This window comes from Cydia pomonella, chromosome 8 (genome assembly GCF_033807575.1).
Source record: "Cydia pomonella isolate Wapato2018A chromosome 8, ilCydPomo1, whole genome shotgun sequence".
Taxonomy (NCBI): Eukaryota; Metazoa; Arthropoda; class Insecta; order Lepidoptera; family Tortricidae; genus Cydia; species Cydia pomonella.
The window spans coordinates 8,399,371-8,412,684 of record NC_084710.1 but is presented as its reverse complement, the minus strand read 5'-3'; the positions used below and the strand labels follow the sequence as shown (position 1 = coordinate 8,412,684).

Here is a 13,314-nt window from a genome sequence, read left to right as displayed (position 1 = left end):
ATTAAGGTCGCCGGAAGAGGCTGGATGTGGGTCGCTTCCAACCGGTACGTGTGGAGGTCCAAGGGGGAGGCCTATGTTCAGCAGTGGACGTCTTATGGCTGAGATGATGATGAACAGACTTCAATATATCGATTCGCCCACAAAAATCAAATAGCCAGGTGGCGTATTCTAATAACCAAATACGAGCTTGATTTGATATTAGTTACAATATATACCACTCGCACCTCACTGTAATTACTTATAAAAACCATACTCTTTAGGATATTTAACTCCATCATCAAGCTAGGTTAATAATTCCTCATTAGTCGTTAACATTGTTATTTAACACGGTGATAAAAATAATGAACGATTAAAAGTAAATTTTGGTTTTGGGTGGCTTTAATATTTATTATTCCAGAACCTAATTAAATGTCAAAAATAGCATTCAGAACGTTCAGCCAAATTTCTATAGCATACAATGTATTCGAAATTGAACTTTCATGACTCAACTGATTCTCGTGAAATTTTGTGAGTTGGTTCGATGATGAAATATAGATATTATTGTTGATTCAGTTTTTGGAAAATTAAAAAAAAAACCAATGAAGCGGTTATTGGGTGTGGGTAAATTCAAAATAAACACCAACGCTTACAAATTACTAATTATATTTTAACAAAAAAAATAATGGGAAAAAAACTGAGCGGGGGTCGTGGTAAGGTCCGTTAGGTTATCAATAAGCCTGTCTGATTTCACTGACGTAGTAGGGTACTCCCCTGACGTGGCAAGGTGAATGAGCAGGGCCCGGGTCGGTCGTCGGGACGTCTCGGGAAGCGCCGAGGTCAGCTGGTGGGTGAATCGAGGTAGACTCTGGCTGGCTTCCCACTCTGCGGCCGGATCAGCAGGTCCTTCCTGCCGCCGCCGTAGGCTTACGCCGTACAAATGCACCCTGGAATTTACGTCGTCCAGCTTTAGGTCCGTGTATTAAATGGCCGCTCGGTATGAAACCCAGTGATGTCGCAAAGCCGTAAGCAAGGGAGTAGCGGCAAGTAGATGGTGGGTGTTCATAACCAGAACGGAGTTACAGCGTGGCAAGTACCAAAAGCATAGTGCAAGCCTTGGAAATTAATATTACAATAAGAGGAATTTACTAATATGGTAAGAGTGCATTCGAGCTAAGCTTGAGATGTAGGCTATTAATTCTCTAGAGTTAATTAACTCTCTTGGCCGAATGTATGAGGCGCCATTTAGTAACGGTACTTTTTATGGTACGCCGCAACGGCTACGAGCAGTACATAGTAGAAATTATATTTAATGCTTAAATTAGGCAATAAACAATTAGAAAAATAACATTATAGGACAATTAGAACACTAGCACTTTCTTAAAACTAGGTAACGTTCAACACTTACCCTTAACCGGGGTGCACAACGGAAAATACGTTATTTGACTAGTTCGTTAGGTAGCTCATTACTGCGAATTAAGTATTTAGAAAAAAGAATTAAATTGTCCACGGCGAACACTGCCGATTAAACTATATTACTTGAAATCGAACCGGCGCGTGAGACGACACGGCACAAGGCTCGTGAACGCGACCGGCAACGTCCGTCCTTTAAGACGATTGCGCGCAGAGTGAGGAGCGGAGATATATGGGATATATGGATACATTAATTGACTTTTAAGCTATGCTCGCGAGGTCCACAGCTCACAGATCCACTAGTTATATAATAGGTACACTTTTGATAGGGTATGCGCTTTTATTGTCCACTGGACCTTGAGTGAACCTGTCATTGGACACATTTGCTATTCATTGAGGTGATTCCAATGAATACAAAATTAATTGTGTGAGGTTGTGTAATTTTGTTACAAAATTCCTATAGACTTCGTTCTTCTTGACTCCGTCATCATAAGCTTGCAGTATCATTGAATAACGCATTGTCTCCCAATTTACGTGGATACCAAAGCAAAACTTGAGCTAGGTCGGAATATTAGGAAATAGTCTGGAACGCTCATTCGTTTCTTGCATTTTATACAATGGTGATATTTATACAATAGAGAGCTCTACAGTTGAGTACCGTGTTTAGGCAACGAAGCTTGCTAAGTTGCCTAAGTAAGGTACGCGCAAAAAACACTTTTACATCATTATGTACCAAAGTTAGAATTAATTTGGCTTCCATTTCTTGTGCCTGTAATCACAGAATAAATAATAGTACTACTTACCGTACAGAAAAGAAACTTCCTACATCCGAATTTTGACAGCGATTAAGGGACGAATCGTGCTATCCCTTTCTAATGTTCTAATGTTTAGCGTGCATCATCACACATCATCAGTGTGTTGCGTCTAAGGGTTGTCAAAATTCAAGTGATTATCTTATCTGTTATTGTGCGCGCAAAGGGACGTCAAGTTGTGCCAACCCTAATAATGCTCGTAGCAATGCTGAGCCGAACGGAGCCGAGAATGCCCGAAAAGATCAGTTTCGCCCCACTGCTGTAATGCCAGTGGCAACCAAACAAACCAAACGCCAAGCTGTAGATAATGTTCACGTTTTCTTATACCTATTTTGTTGTATCTATCTATGGTTTGAACGCACGAGGCCCGGCTCGGAAACCGCACCGCGCGCTTATTACCTAACAATTCGTGCGAAACCCTACATTTTAATTACCTACATTAGTCAACACGCGATTGGAACGATTTTAAAACAAAAATTTAATAACTATTTATTTTGATTAATTAATTGCTTGATGGTATATAAATGCTGTGCCAAATTTTTGACGCGTGGTTACTAAATGTGACATCATGGCGCGATTATTGCTGGCATTATTTGTGGTCCTTAATGTGACATTAAAATCAACGTTAACATTAGGTGAGTTCACTTATTTTATTCATTAGTTTCTAACTTGTATTAAATATTACTTGCTAAATCACTGTCTGACACTGCCTTTACTGTTCTGAGCTATCTTCTTGCTCTGAGCTCCACGGAATATCAGCGCTGTAGCATATATATGTTAGAGCATATGCTGAGTGAGAGCTATTGCAGCATCATCACTGTAAGTATAGGTATGTTAGTATACGTTACAAGTAGTTCTAACCGTTTAGTGTATTAGATCTTCTTTTTTTATAATGTGGTGCTGTTTATATATGGTTTTGCAATAAACGTTTTCTATTCTATTGTATTCATTGTCTAAAGGCATGCCAGACTCTCTTATCATGTTTAGTTTAAAATTACTCAGGTAAGTTTGTTTAATAACTGCGAGGAGAGCAACAGACACGGCCATATATCAAAAAAATCCTAGTTTCACCTCAGTCCTAGCTTAGCCAAGATAACAGATACAACGAAAAGTTACATGACTCTATTGACTATTTCAATACATTATTTCAGTTTCGTTTCGCGTTTTCTATCAACGCTTGTCATCTTGGCAAAGATTCCTCTTCATTTTAACAACTATTGCTGCCGAAACCGCGGAAAGAAGCTGATTCAATATTAAACGACACTGTTTCCAGTTTTAGAAACTCCTCGCAACGGAAATGTGGGAATCAGTGGTGGAGACATCATTCCCATAGAAGCTGCTCCCTATATGGCTGCATTGTTTTTGGAAAACGAACAATGGTGTGGCGCCACGGTCATCGATGACCAGTTCGTGCTGACTGCGGCACATTGTCTTATGTAAGAACAAACATATAGATGCACACATTTTGTATCTTAAATAACATTTTTTAATAGCGTACTAGCCATAGGAAAACGTCGTGTAGTTATTGACCCTATTGTTGTGTTACAAATCCCCAATTTTAACTGCTTTTCCAATAGCTGTAAGCTATAATATGCATTGTGGGGCATAGAACCGAACAGGCCAATTTAAACGTACACTGATGTCAGTCTACGGAAATCATTCTTAGTGTACTCCGATAACATTCTGATGTGGAAATGATATCTGAACAATATCATTTAGTTATCATGCGTCTGGCTCGTGCTAAATCATGTATGTTCGAATTGGCCTGCAAGTGATTACTCTGTTTACAAGTTGTATAACAAAATTAATCGTGTAAAGGTTAAAAATCTTATAAATGTTATTTTTATCCCAGTATAGATAACAAATATGAAAGAAACATTCTATTCATAAAATAATTATAATTTTATCAGGAGTAATAATACTGAGGAATGGAAAATTCTAGTTGGTTCAGACCAATTAAACACAGAAGGAGTCTTCATCGATGTCGAGAAAATTCTGTGCCACGAAAAATATGTGTTTCCCGAAGTGAATCACGACATCTGCTTGTTAAAACTAAAGGAAAATATACCATTTGAGTGTTTTTGGAATATAGAGAAAATCGCATTACCAGAAAACAACCGCCCAATCTATGAAGGTGAATTGGCAAGCGTCACTGGTTGGGGAGAGACTGGAGTAAGATTATTTTATATCACGCTAGCGATTTGCTGCAGAAATCGACATTTTAGCAGTTTGCGGATACCTACAACATTTGCATTTGCAGAACTTATATCGGTTTTACTCATCTTCTACAGTTTTATATCACATTATTTTTACTTGACAGTATAAATAATAATACATTGCAAATTACCGCTTGTAATTTTGTATATTGCTACACAGCGTGTATCTTTGATACGACCGCATAACCAAAGGGTAGTTAGTTTATTAATAAACACACTTTTATAGGTTTTATAAAAACAGACGACTTTTACTTTTCCGTATCAAATAATTCAGCAAGCAATGTATAACTACTTTGTTTTAACACAAAACCTTGCATTTAATGACTCGATGTCACAACTGTCACAAGTGCCTATGATATTTATTTAATCGTATATATAAAATATTACAAGGTAACATCCAGGTTATGCAGCCATTGCACAGTTTCGGGCGTCAGATTGATGAGATCATCTGGCCGCGTAGCCAACGTTACAATCGTTCACGCTCCGTAGCGTATCGTAGCTATCTTTCTCTATCATTCTTCGATATTAGTGCGACTGTGACAGTTGCGTTTCGTTCGCCACGGAGCGTGAACGATATGCAAGTTGGCTACACGGCCTGGTCTCCCCGGGTAGACTTGGAGAGGACATCTCCGAATTATGTGGTCCATGGTTTGGTCTTCGATGCCAAAATAATCAGGATGAACCCCTGTATGCATCCTCTTCTCAACCTGAAGATGAGATAGACCAGCAGGTGTATCTCATCTTTGCTGTGCGTTTCCTGGATGTTGACTATGTCGATATTATATTTTCGCAGTTGTTTTTGCAGCATTTGACTTCACTGATGCCTTCGATATTCAGTTGGCCCCGCATCTTTTGTCTTAGGATCTTTATATCCTCGGGAGCATGGAGCACTCGTAATACCCATTTGTTGCAGCATATTTAATTTCGCCTAATTCGCCTTAATTGTTGTTGCTCGATTAGCACCACCCAGGGACACGTGCAGGGTAGTGGTAGGTGCTTCCTGCGGACGTGAGCAACATTCGTCCCCCAGTGCCTATGATGTATGAAATACATTACCGCTTGAAAAAAATTTAAAAATTAATTGTTATTATGGTCTAGTATTTGAGATTAAATAAAAAAAAATCCTAGTTTACATTTGCGGTTATATCAAAGATACACACTGTATAAATACACCTATTTAATGTGGAGTGATGTTTTATTATTATGCAGCTTGCATGCCAAGTATCACATGAACTTCGTAAAGCACTGGTGCCAATTGTGGCAAATGAATGCTGTCGTCGAGTCCATCCCAATGTGACGGATGATATGATCTGCGCTGGAGACAAACACCATAACTTTTGTTTGGTAAGTATGTCTAAGTACCATTTTTGCAAGTATTTCTAGTTTAAGTTTTTGAAGTTAATTGAAGTTTACTCCTTAAGAATCGATTTTCATATATATATATATAGCCCGGGGTATGAAAATATGTATGAAAATGTATGAGGAGTAAAGTACGGCTGCATGGTAACACTTTATTTACTCAATGTCAACAAATAACAACTGTCAATTTGCCGAGATTTGATCTTAAATTTTATAATCATTCGTAAGGAATACTTCCAGTCGTGCGTGGGAGCAGACACATACACACATACACATTTTTGTATATAATGAGGCTTCTAAAACTAATAAAAAATGCAATTCGAATAGAGTAGGTGTTTACAAACCTTACAAATTGTCTCACAGTAGGAAAAACAAAATTAAGTAGCTACAGAGACCCCTAGAGGCGTTGTATGAGTTTGTTCTAGTTTTTTTTTTTGGAATTCTGACGTTTCTGATTGCAGAAATGTCACTTTTGACACTGACTGATCTATTCCATACTAAACCAAATTAAGACATAACTCTTTACTGCAATCAGAATACGCCTGCTTTTCGAGTGCCATCTTGATAGTCACGTCTCGTGATTAATTCCTTTGGTTTTTGCTCATTAATATTGTTTAAAGTGTAGTATTGATATCTTATTATACAGTACACTAATGTGGTAAATGTAGAAATCATGAAACGTGTTTAACCACCATTTTGGAGTCAACGGCCGGTAGTTCACGTGCTACTTGTAAAGTCCCGCTACCGCTTTACAACTTTTACAAGAGCTAATAAAATCACCATACACTGTCTTGTACTAACCGTACAATTTTAGTCGTATTTAAAGCTCCAAATACCTTGATATTGGCGAAATGGTCTCGCTGGACTGAAGCCACAATTTTCTGTTATGTATATTCTTATAAATAATCCTTTCTTACTATTCATTTAATCTCACAGGGAGATGCCGGAGGGCCGCTGGTAATAAGAAACAGGAGGAATACGGCTATACTTATCGGCGTAGCATCTCAGGACGCGGCAAGTTGCAGAACTTACCCCGGAGTATACACGAGGGTCGCCAGTTACTTGTCTTGGATCCAGAATACCATCCAAAGTAATAAATAGGACTTGAAAATGTATTGAGTAATGAGCTACAAGTCCAATTAATTCGATGCTCTTTGTTTTTCTTGGCGAAAATAATAAAAACATTACGATTAAAGGAGAGTTCTTTATATTTTATAGCGACCGATTTCATTTTTACAATCCCTTCCAAATCAAAAGTGCATTAAATTACCTATATCAAACATCATTTGTAAAAAAAAGAAAATAATAATGATATGAAGCTTTCATAAGCAAATTAGATACATACAATGTTATGGTGTAAATAGAATAGGTACTTTAATAATCTTGTATCATAACTTACCTGAGCCGTTAGTATTCAAAAAATAGATATAAATACATAATTTTAGGTCACGAAAAAAGAACCAAAATTTACTGTAATTTTTACCTGTTAAACATTAAGTTTTTACTCTTCATTGCTGTAAAAAGTTTTATTTAGTCCTATCTAGGAACATGGTCTACAACAGAAGGACATGATGTCACGACCCTCAGCATAGAGGGAACGACTGAAGAAAGTAAACCTGTAGTTATACAATTCGAGTTGAGTACCTACGCTCTCTCCGTCACCCTGTTTTCCTTGAGCCGAGCCTTGATTAATGACTGCGGCCGGGATTACTGCTAGTGCTATCATTTCATAGCTTTTTGTTACCAATTGCAGGCCCCTGGGGTCTAATTCGAGTCGGCAAAGTCCACCTTTCTCATAAATTTACACGAACGTATATACATATAATAATGTTTATACCAGGTGCTTCCTGTAACACGAGCAAACAATTAAAACATGTATTGTAGTCCACAAACAAAAACACTTTTGTTACGGTCCATTATCTTTCAATTACCATAACTTTAAAAATAATCCAATATGTCCCGTGCTAATGTGTTAAATACACACCCTCCTGGAACATACATGCTAATTGCTATTTGATCATAACTCGTAATGGCCTTTTTTGAAAGGTAGAGATTTCACTCGACGTGCCGTAAGTTCAGCACGTCGCAATTTTCCGAAATGTATTTAATTGTCTTTATAATTTCATATGTATTATTAATGTGTACATTGGTAAATAACGAAGGCTTTTAAAAAATGGGCGTTCACTAATCTAGTTCACTTCCTTGAATTGCTTACTTGCACTTTGGGTTTATTAAGGTAGGTACATTTTCGTGTAAAGGTGGCTCTCTGTTTCTCCGGAGACGTCTTAAGATGTACTTAATATAATGTAACATTCGCACAAAGGGCGTCAAGTCCCGTCACTTCTCATCTGATTAACGAGCGCAACATTTTGCCCGAAGTTGGTTATAGGGGTGATACTTAACTACTGGTGATCTATATGTCTTTACTTCTTTACTCATCACGGAACAATGGTGTTCCGGACATTTGGGAGGAAGTGCGCGGAGCAGAAGCCAACACGTAGATGCCCTTTAGGCGATGTAAGTGGTACAACGAGCGGATCCTACCTTTGCCCATGTCCGACGTAGGCAGAGGCATCATTATTATTGTTGTTATCAAGTTTGTTTATTATTCCTAATTTCGTTTGTAAATTGTATTGTCTGTATTTAATATATCTTTTTATAATTACTGGCACACTCTTGCTCTCTCATACGGCCATGTAAGCCTCACTCCAGTGGTCTTCAACGATGAGAAAATTGAGAAATATAAAACTTTGAAGGGTGCTTTTTTGGAAAATACGAGTTTTAGCCGATGTAACAAAGCATGTGCTAATTATTTGTTCATGTTCTCAAACAGATAATTAACTATCAATGTTTATATTTAGACTGCATTTCAACAACTCGACCAAACGTGAGGCGGGGAACGCACGCCGGGGATTATATACAGTCTCCATCAGATATATCGGAGCGGCCAAGATGCTCACAAATATCTGAATACGCCTCTATTGTCAAGGCATTAGAGTGCGTGTTCAGATATTTTAGAGCATCTCAGCCGCTCCGATATATCTGATAGCGACTGCACCAATGCCTGAAAGTTTCAAATTTCTGCCACGACTCACACTGCGATCCTTAACTCTTTTTGCAACTTAACCTACCTATTAATATTACAAGTACGTGAAATAGATTAATCGATGTATGTAAGATTGGGTGTTTTAAGGTAGTTACTGACGAGGTATCCAGGGTTTCATTCACTAAGGATGTGAAATTGAGACTTCAAGTTTGTATATGAGTGTAATTAAAATTCTAATTTCAGTCTTTTGTTTTATAAATAGGTAAGCATTTCATTCTTGTTCGTATTTTACTCACGGCACGTATCGTGAAACATTATACCTGATAATATACCTAGCTCATATTATTATCGGAGGATTGAGGCTCCCTTTGTTGTGGCTCGCGAAATATGTATGTGGGTACTGAGTATTGAATCGGAAAATAAAGTAACTGTGAGATGTGTGTAGTCTGTCTGGCGAGGATTTGTTTTTTTCCTGTAATAACCAATTTCCGTTTATCTTGCTTGAATTTCAAATCGTAAATATAATGTACTATTAAAAAAGTCAATTTACAATCACATAAAAAATTATACACAAATACGGTCCATTATCTTTCAATTATCACAACTTTTAAAATAATCCAATATGTCAAGTTTCGTAACCCAGGCTTCGTTATATAGTTAATAATCTCATTTCTGACTAACCTACATTTGTACAAGCTGTTAAGATTAAATCAGTTTATTTGAACTAAAAAAACTTGTGTCTATTTCAGAAAACCAGAAAAACAAATATGATTGACACATTTTACCTGTTTTTAGTGAAATATATATATTTTTTAAATATACATTTCCGATCACAAACCAGATTTATACAGTCACATTTTTACGGGAACTAGCTTTAAAATCAACCCGGAATATCCTAATAAGTAATTTTTGTAATCTTATAATCCAAATCGTCATTAAAAATACACCGATGCCACATTGTATCGTCGCTATTCGTTTTAGCTCACGAAAAGCTATCGAAGGCGCCGCGTTGGAAAATATATTGTTTGTTATTGCCTCTGAGACCGGGAGCTGAAATTTATCGAGCAAAATTGCTCTAGTTCTGTTTTAATAGTTGATTGAGTCACTACGACATTTTTTGTGCAAACGTTTCCTCAAATGTTTATCTTCTAATATTGGGATTGGACCTTTTATCGGCGTTGGAAGCTGCCTGTTTTTCTATTTTTAGTTCAAATGACGAAAAATGAATTTGAATGTTAACGAAAAAAGGTGGAAGACTAAGTCGACAAAAGGTTATAAATTCCGCATTATTTACGCTTATTTTATTAATTTATTGTGGTTATTAATGCCTTACAGATGAAAGGTAAATATGAGGTCAGGGTTATTCTGACCCTGTTAATCCATTCGTTGGACAATATTTTCGGAGAAAACTGTCAGTAACTACCAACCGTCAACACCGCTATTCTATGGGCATCCATTGTCTAAGGAACCTTGATAAAGGGTAATTCCAGGATAGATGCCCTACTTTTTGAAGTAGCTTTATAATTCAATACTTCATAATTTTATAGCAATGTGTCCGTATGATAACTATGGTTCTTTCTTAATTTATTATTTTACTGTACTTGTTTTGATACTGACCTCTTAAAAATGGGATAGGTGGCCACCGTGGCGGATAGACGACTCGTTGAAAAATTGGGTCAGAAGATAGATGGCCTTTGAAATCAAACAAGTTAAATTAAAAAGTTATCAGTCTTCATCATCATCATCATGAATATAATCATTATTTTGAAAACGTTTTCGTGGTGTTATACACGGTATTCCACATGTTCTGGTCATTTTGTTGGTTCCTTTTTCTCCCATCTTCTTTTCTTTCTCGAAGACTGCTTGCATGCTTTCTTCAGACGAGGCGATTCTTTTTCTTATATTTACGAGTCATTTTGTCCCTCTGCAATATAATAATTATTTGAAACAAGATAGGGATATATGCCCTTTGGGGGACATTTATATGGTGATCAAAATCGGGCCAATTATACTTTTCACAGAGAATAGGCATCCTCAATTAAAAAAAGTAATAACAATCAGAATAAAAAATATATAAATCTATGCACCCTAAGCTTCAGTGCACCCTAATCAATAAAAAAATTACTGGAATTATAATCGAGTCAAAAGTTATTCGAAAACAAATACTTACCAATATTATTCACGCTCTTCGAGTTCTAGCCGTGGAAGATTTCGGCACTCATGATCGAAACGAGTGCGCTTACGCTTATGTTCACAGCGGCACGGGGCTTTCTGGAAAAACGCTTGCATAATAATGTAGTGGAGTTTTAGTCCCACAGCCCTGCTATAAGTACTTAGTAGAAATTAAAATGGAGGCATCTATCTCACTGGGGCATCTACTCGTATCCTGGAATTACCTTTTAACGGAAGTAACCAACTTTAATTTTAGTCAAATTTTCGTTATTATAATACCTATATTATAATAACATCATCTTCATGTGCGTAAAATTAAGTATGGAAACAAATGTAGGAATTTAATTTAGAAAATACCAATCTGGCAACAATTAAAGTCTACATTGCTGAATGTAGTATACCTCGTTCATTTTGAGAATAAATGTCATTTAATAAAGTTTCCTTTTAATTTATATTACATCGGAAATTTAAATATTTATGACGGTTTTCATATTTACGATGGCCATTAATTGCCAAACAGCCTTCAACACGAAGCTTCATTATGATATGATAGGCCATTATGCAAATACAAAATTTTATTATAAATAGTACGTGACTCTACCCTACTAGTAAGCTGTTATTAAAAATGCATTAGCAAAAAGTTGCATTACTGCATGTAAAATGAAAAAAATACCTAAGCTATCTCCATATGAGCCCATCGACAATTTTTTTTTTCGGTGAGAAGAACAATATTGAAGAAGGTAAAGAAAACTATCATCACTTGCGTTTTTTATTGACCGTTAGCGAAGATCTTCGTTTCAACTTGGACAAAACTGATTTTATATGTCCGGATATTCTGTGCGTTCAATGCAAACTGTAGAGGTCGCATTTCTCAACCGATTCTCGTGAAATGTTGTTCAGATTCAAGACTTTTTTGGTCGATGCTGTTTTCATTTTTTTTTAATGGTTGATTCATTGGGGTTACTGAGGTCTACAGTTCACAAAGCCACTAGTCTACTCATGATCAGTTGTAACTGATCTTAGATAGCAGGCAGACTTCATACGTTCAACAAACAACACGCATGGATTGGTACGGCTTGGCCTACATGACAATCGTCAATGATAATTATCAATCGAAAACAAAAAAAATACCGATGCGAACGAAATTTACGAGGTCATTTCCATATTATTTGCTTTTCAATTGGCATTAACGTCTTACGATTACTATCTTGGTTTCATCCTCTGAATACTACGTAATGTTTATATACTTCATGCAATTCAATCCTACCCTATTCCGTCAGATCCGTAAAAAATCGTTCATCCTTATTTTAATCATTTCGGAAACAAGTGACGTTCAGTGGTTGTCAACTGTTTACGAATTGGTTAACACGGGGCATATTAAGGGAACACGCCAAGCGATTTGTCTTATCAGGCTTACGTAACGTATTCAGCGAAGTTTCATTTGTGACGGAAACCTTGATAAGGGTTGTTTTTCCTACCGTTTATGGAGCATTCGCCTCAAACAAACCAGTATAAATGGTGATATTAAGATCGGTGACAATTACGCATATCCGAAGATCAGGCCTGTACCGGTTTAAAGGAGGCGACGTGCACAGAAAGTGAAGACAAAAACAACCAAGGAGTTAGCGGCGTGAGGCGATGGAACGCGAACATAGCTATGCATTTAAATTACGGATTCGGTGCAAGAACAACGATTTATGTACAATTGAGAAAAAGGTTGGCAACTTGCGGTCCTTTGATTCCCACAATGTACAGAATAGGTGAGTAAACTCTGCCCTTACGGAGGGATCAAGTCATTCTTCTTTCTTACCGGCAATGACCGACATTACGTCCCATTAAGTATTTTTACGGGTCAAAACGTTCAGGTAAAAGGACGTTTTTCCTGTGTAAGATACAATAGTTTGCAATTTGGGGATATTTGACTAAGATTTTTGTCAGCGAGAAGAAGTTAGGATTTATTACATATACAAATAAGAAATTATAGCCGAGAGCTTATCGCTTAGTTTACTCAATTTATACACCGGCAAAAATAAATGAAAATAAAATATTGTATTTAACGTATTATGTTATGTTCCTACCGGTGACTAAGGTTGCCAGAGCTCAACGAGGGGGGAGAGGGGGCGAGTTAGAGTTGGTTCCTCTGGAGTTGCAGGCGTACATAGACTACAGAGACAGCTTACCATCAGGCGGGCCATATGCTTGTTTGCCACCGACGTAGTATAAAAAATGTTATAAAACATTTACTAACTATTGACAATTAAACCTTCTCAATTTTTTATTTAATTTAGTATTCAGTATAAAGCGCTGGTGGCTTAGCGGT

The 13,314-nt window shown here is 37.0% G+C and overlaps 1 protein-coding gene and 1 long non-coding RNA gene across 2 annotated transcripts; one reads left to right on the top strand and one right to left on the bottom strand.

Moving 5' to 3' along the window:
* Positions 1–625: 625 nt before the first annotated feature.
* On the bottom strand, positions 626–1,600 carry LOC133520282 (uncharacterized). The gene is made up of 2 exons (XR_009799744.1): positions 1,385–1,600; positions 626–923 (listed from the first exon to the last, which is right to left on the bottom strand). It is a non-coding gene; the product is annotated as an uncharacterized LOC133520282 (long non-coding RNA).
* A 1,138-nt stretch (positions 1,601–2,738) lies between these two features.
* LOC133520479 (trypsin-5-like) lies at positions 2,739–6,989 on the top strand. Its single transcript, XM_061854914.1, has 5 exons — positions 2,739–2,836; positions 3,475–3,637; positions 4,112–4,373; positions 5,627–5,761; positions 6,713–6,989. Exons 1-5 carry the CDS (start codon positions 2,770–2,772, stop codon positions 6,875–6,877), a joined length of 792 nt encoding a protein of 263 aa, XP_061710898.1. The 5' UTR covers positions 2,739–2,769; the 3' UTR covers positions 6,878–6,989.
* The last annotated feature ends 6,325 nt before the right edge of the window (positions 6,990–13,314 follow it).